The 6294-nt window shown below is 53.1% G+C and overlaps 1 protein-coding gene across 1 annotated transcript in view; it reads left to right on the plus strand.

The window, feature by feature from the left end:
- RUNX3 (runt related transcription factor 3) overlaps nucleotides 1-5679 on the plus strand; it is a 35104-nt gene extending 29425 nt beyond the window's left edge. Inside the window, 1 exon segment of the mRNA XM_017736243.1 lies at nucleotides 2583-5679. Coding sequence (XP_017591732.1) covers nucleotides 2583-3106 — 524 coding nt within the window. The 3' untranslated portion in view covers nucleotides 3107-5679.
- The last annotated feature ends 615 nt before the right edge of the window (nucleotides 5680-6294 follow it).

Consider the following 6294-nt stretch of genomic DNA (forward strand, 5'->3'; position numbering starts at 1 on the left):
GGCCCTGCGCGCCGGGGCAGCGGGGTTTTGTTTTTGGGGTGGTTTGGGGGTTTATTTTTAACTTCATACTGGTCAGGGAGCTTTATTCTGCGTCAGACTTAGAGCCCAAGGCCGGCGGGGATGAAAGCGAGCTGGTCACGGCCACTCGGACACCTCATGGCTCTGCTGGGTGTGGGTTCCCTTTGAGGGGTTCGCACTGAGGGATTCGCTTTTTTGAGGGATCCAAATTCGCAGCTCCCAGCTCTGCAGAGTGCTCTCTCCAGGGGTCCAGAGCCTGGCAGAGCTCCCTCTCTGCCCACCCGTGTTTGGCAGGCAGTACCTGAGTATCTCCAGACCCCACGGCCTCGCTGTGCCGTGCCCATCGCACACACGGAGCCCGTAATTAACACTCTTACACACTCCTGTCTAAATTAGTAGCAGGGACCCACTGCCAAGCAGTGCAAGTTCAGGCCAATAAAATGTAGCCTCTAAAAAAACCCTCTTTGAGTTCGTTGTAGAGGAAAAGGGAAATGTGCCCTGAGCGCTCAGGTTTGATTTCGATTTGCATTTTATGGAATATTATTTATGGAGCTGTGAAAAGTAATGAAGGGGCGTGGTCTGAGCACCGGAGATTTTCATCTGGGAAGGCAGCGAGCAGCAATCTGGCTGTTTTGGGGGCTGAGGGGGATTTGGAGGCTGCTTTTTCTCAGTGTAGGTCTGCTGAGTTTTAGGGGAGGCATTCAGAAAACAGCACTTTTTCTTTCCAGCCCAGGTGCAGGCAGGGTTTCTGTGCCATGGTCCTATCTCAAGCTGTGATGCTGCTGGATTGCTAAAGCCACGGGGCTGTGGTCAGGCTGCTTCTTTCTTGCAGAGCTGGTCTCCAAACCTCAGCTCCCAGTGCCTGGCAGCAGCTGTGGCTGTAGCACGGCTCTGGGATGGGTCCCAGCGTCCTGCTGGGCTGTGAAATCAGGTTGGGAGCACTTTTCCCAGCGCTGTGCTTTTCCAGCACGGCCCAGCACGCTTCCACGGGCGCTTTCCAGCACCGGGTGTGTGCAGAGCAGTGCGGTTCTGGACAGCTCTGAGCTGCTCCTCTCTTATCTCGCCCCAAAGCCACAGCCACGTTCACAAACCAGGTGCTCCCCCGCCTTTCCCCTCTGTGGAGCCTGCGTGGGAAGGCAGGCGCTGCCGGGCGCCCGCAAAAGGGCTGCAGGGGAGGGAGGATGCTCGCCTCCCCTTCTCCTTCCACGGCTGAAGGACTCACCTGGGATCAGAAGGGAGGTTCACATCAAATCCCCTCCATACCTGCTCCTCCAGAGCGTGCCCGTGTCACTGGGTAGCTGGAAGGGATTAAATCAAGTGTTTTCTCCTGGGGAAATGCTTCAGGGCCTGGAACGCCAGCCCTGAGAAGTTAAAAATGCTTCATTGTAATAAAAAAATCTAAAACACACGTCCCTGTGCATGCAGAGCAGCCACACAATCCTGTGTGTGTGTGTTTGTATGGATACGCATCTCCAAAACCAACGAGGGTGTTTAGCATACTCACCTCACATTCTCTTGCTCTGAGGGATACAAAATCCAGCTGATGTGACCAAAAAAAGTCACTTTTGAGGCTGGATGGCATCCCACTAGCAAAGGAGAAAGGCCCTGCTTTTAACAAGAGGAAAATAAAGGAGGTCTCAAGGACAGAGGTTTCGCTTCTCTGCTTGGAGCACAAAACTCATTTCTCCCTGCCTTGATTCACCGAGGCCAGAGGTTCCTGGGCTCTGTTGGGGATGGCACCAGCCTTGGGACAGCGGAGAGAGCCACAGGGATGCCTCCAGCTCCTCAAAGGAGCCTCTGCTGTGGATTCCCACCTCTAACCTTAGCTTCCCGCAGGAGGATGGGATCCAAAGCCAAAGTTCCTCTCCAGTTCCAAGCTGGCTGTGACCCCCTTTGGGGTTAGACCCTCCAGGAAAAGGCATGAGGGGCTCCATTATCCAACAGAGCTGGGGAACATCCCCACCACGCTGCCCCGAGTCTCCCTTCCCCCAGCAGAGAGCCTGAATTTCTCACTCTCTTTATCCTCTTGGAAGGAGAAAAATACACAGAGAACTCAAGCAGAGGGATATTGTGGCTCCTGGCTTGGGAGTTTTCAGCTGTGTGTTTATCAGCTCCATCCCCTGATGGTATCAGCACGAACAGGCCACCCACAAGAAGGCTTAGCAGGCTGGTCTGGGCTCCAGCTTTTCCTGCCTGTCTCCGTGTGTGTGTGTGTATACAGCAGGGATGGATGATCCCAGGGCCCGGCCGTCTGGGGCCTGCCTCCATTTATTTACTACACAGCTGATGTCATGGCTAAACATCTTTTTTCTGTGTTTATGGGGTGTGCTGCTTTAATCTGCCGGAGATGAATAGACCCCTAAGAGAAGTCAGCTTAGCCGTGTCCCTTCTTGGATAGGAAACAACAAATTTTAGGACAGGAAATGGGAGCAACTTAAACAAATGGGTTTAGGGTTTTTATTTAAGTCCCCCCAGCTCTCTTCCCTGGCAGATCCAAGAGGTGCTTTTCCTTCTAATTCCTTGGGAGTGATCTAACCACCCCCTCTCCTCCTGCACCCCGCCAGGCACGTCGGAGCTGAGCCCCTTCTCGGACCCGCGGCAGTTCGAGCGCTCCTTCCCGACGCTGCCGGCGCTGACGGAGACGCGCTTCTCCGACCCGCGGATGCATTACCCCGGCGCCATGTCCGCCGCCTTCCCCTACACGGCCACGCCCTCTGCCACGGGCATCGGGGGCATCAGCATGACCAGCATGCCCACCACCACCCGCTTCCACCACACCTACCTGCCACCCCCGTACCCCGGCTCCACGCAGAACCAGAGCGGGCCCTTCCAGGCCAACCCCTCTCCCTACCACTTGTACTACGGGACGTCCTCGGGCTCCTACCAGTTCTCCATGGTGGCGGGAGGCGAGCGCTCGCCCACCCGCATGCTCTCGTCCTGCACAAGCGCCTCGGCAGGGAACAACCTGATGAACCCCAGCCTGGGCGCGCAGAACGACGGCGTGGACGCGGACGGCAGCCACAGCAACTCCCCCACCACCATGAGCACCACGGGGAGGATGGATGAGTCCGTCTGGAGACCCTACTAAGGAGGAACTCAGCGGGGCACCGATGTCTTTAACTTAATCAGCCATCGTGGCTCCTTTTGGGAGCGACCGAAGCGATGCCGAGGGAAAAGGTAAACCAAAGTCTCCCAAACCCAAAGCAAACCAGGATCCTCTGCATGCAAACATCAGGCGAAGATGGACCAAGGCCTTCGTTACATTTCAAGGTGAACACCCACGAGGCTTGAATGTGTCGCTTGATGTGGTTCCTTCCGTATGTTTTAGGTATGTGGACTGTACATAGGGAAAAAAACCCCGAGGACATGTGGAATCAGATGTTTGGTACTTGCAGAACACTTCTCGTTCATCTCACTCACACGTCTTCCCCACATAAAGCATTCAAAAGTGAGAAGAAGCTCACCCTTCCTCTGCAAAATGGTTCAGAGAAGAGAAAACACCAGGGAGTCGTCCGAGCCATCTCTCTGCCAGTGCAGGAGGACCGAACTGAAAAAAAAAAGGAGAAAAAATAGAAAAAAAAACCCCATTGTCTCCTGTCCTTCCCTCCCTGCTGGTGAAGGGTCCCTGAGCACCAAAGAGCAGTGGGGTTTGCAGCACAGCCAGGGGCACTGGGGCTCAGTCAGCCATGTGAACAGGAGCTGTGATGTGATTATTGTTATTATTTGTTGACGACAGAGGTTGTATTGTTCATTTTCGTGTCATTGTCGTCGTTTGTCAATCAGTAACGTGGCTGACCCCGGGCCTGGCCGACCCCTCCCCTCTATGTTTACACATGAGATGTACTTTTTACGGAGATGTTTTGTTTTGTGTGTTTGCTCTCTTGTCCTGACCTCACCATTCAGCTCTTTGCTCCCCTTAGCAAACCTCAGTGATGGTGGCTGAAGTGAAGGCGGCTTTCAGGACAATCCAAGATGTTTGAGATGCACTTCCAAGGGGCTCAGGAGCCTTTGGCAAGGCCTTGCCACCGTTCTCCAGGTGTTCCTTTCATCCCCTCTGAGTGGCAACACTCGCAGCTAGTGGCAAAGCATCACAATTCTGTTACGGTCCTTTCCCATGTTCACCCACAGAGGATTAACACAACTTCTTATTTTGACTCACACGTGTCAGTTCATCCTGAAAGCCCTGAGATCTGGAGAAAGGAGCAACTTCTACTCCTGGTGGTGGGAATGTTGTGAATTGACGCTGTGCAGCCTTTTCCATCCCCTCACCCTCCTGTCCCTCCCCCAGGTGACCCCGAGCAGGGGGATCTGGCTGTAGAGGAATAAGCTGAAGAGGGGGCACTCAAGGTGCCTTTGGTGGCGGTGGCATCAGGTGGCATTTGCAGGAACCAGGTCTGCCAAGCACCACCCACCCTCACAGCTGATACCAAAGAGATTGCAACCAAACGGGGCCGTGATGGGAGGCAGCTGGAGGGGTGGTGTGGGCTTCTCCAAGGCCGGGTCAGGGGCTTGGCTCTGATGCACAACACAGGGTTTGTCACCTCCAGCAGGCCAGCTGTGCCTTCTGCTGGCATGGGAATTGGGGCTGGATTCAGGATTCCTCGTGCTGGCAGGGCTGAGGGTGCACAGACAGGTTCTTGGGGATCCATAACTGCAGTACCCACTGCCCTGCAGAACCCTTCCCGCAGCAAGAGGACAGTCCCAGTGCCACCAGTAAGCACGCCTTTTTAAAAAAATTTCCCATAAATCTAAGAAAATTGAACCGCCAGAGCTGCCCTCCCAGCCCCTGTGCCTCAGTGACACCGTCCCAGCCTTGTCACCTGTCCCCAGCTCCCAGCTGGCAGCCGGTCACCCTCAGCACCCAGCCGGTCACCCTCAGCACCGAGCGCTGTAATTGCACTACCACGGCGAGGCTGGAGCAGCACGTCCTGGCTGCCCTGGAGAGCTGCCATGACCACTCAGAGTTCCATAAGCAACAAAGAACAACTCTTTTCAATAATAATAATAATAATAATGATAATAATAATTTTTTTAAAAAGCCTTACCCCAGCAAAACTGCAACCTCCACTTGCCTTAGCGCCGGCACTCGCTGGCTCTGGAGCTGCACAGGGCAGCCTGGGTTTTGATGCCTTTTTACATTTGTCATCCCATCCCACTGGTTGAAAGCACAAAGGAAACAAGGCATTCGTAGTTGTAGGTTAATTTAAGACTGTTTGTAGTGAGTTTTAAAAGAGAAAATAATAAAAAGAATGGCAACGATGTTGTTTTTATGACATATTGTCATGTGAAGGTGTAAATAGATGCACCTCTGTTGTATGCAAATGGTCACGAGACAGGCCAATGTTTTTTGCTTTGCACTATAATTTGCTTTTTTTTTTTTTTTAAATGCACAATCGCTTGTACAGTAAAGCCCCTTTGTCTGGCTCACAGAATATTTAACTATAAAATCTAATTTTTGATCTTACTTGTTATAATAATATAATTCTTAAATGTGTTGAAGGATACGATTCTTAATAATGCTTCTAATACTTGTGTGTGCAGGGTAAAATAACACCAGACTAAGGAGATGAGATCAGAGATCTTTGTAGATAAAGAAGGCTAAAGTTATTGGGTTTTTTAATGGTGTCTCACGATGGACATTAAAAAAAAAAATGCTAGTGATACCAAAAAATGTGGTTATTTGTGTAATACCCCAGCCCTACTTGAAGGTAATGCCCTATATTTAATATGTAGCCCAATTTTTAACCTGTAGCACTTGTCACTGGGGAGGGGGGGAGGTGGGGAGGGGGAGAGGAAGAGGAGGGGCTGCTCCTGGAGAAGTCCCAGGTAAAGCTGTGGCTGGGGGGGGAGGCCCCCCCCGGGGTTCCCCTGGAGAGCCGCTGTGCCGCCCGCCTGTCACTTCTCGCCGGGGGCCGTGCCCGGGGCAGGGGGAGGCTCCTCACGGGGCTCTTGCTCTGCCCCGGTGCAGAGAAAAGTTCCTCGCGCTGCTCTTTCTCCAGACTCTGATTTTCCGCTCATTCATAGCACACCCCGGTGCCAGACCCGGTGTCTGGGAGCTGCTCTTGGCCACAGTTTGGCACCCCAAGGGTGTCCAGGGGGAGGGCAGGCAGGGATGGGATGGGATGGGATGGGATGGGATCGGATGGGATGGGATGGGATGGGATGGGATGGGATGGGATGGGATGGGATGGAATAAGCTCCACTTGATCCATGGAAGTAGGGAAGGAACTAAACCTGTCTAACTAAACCTAAGCTAAGCTGTCACAGGGATGACAC

The sequence above is a fragment of the Corvus brachyrhynchos genome, unplaced genomic scaffold (genome assembly GCF_000691975.1).
Source record: "Corvus brachyrhynchos isolate BGI_N302 unplaced genomic scaffold, ASM69197v1 scaffold65, whole genome shotgun sequence".
Taxonomy (NCBI): Eukaryota; Metazoa; Chordata; class Aves; order Passeriformes; family Corvidae; genus Corvus; species Corvus brachyrhynchos.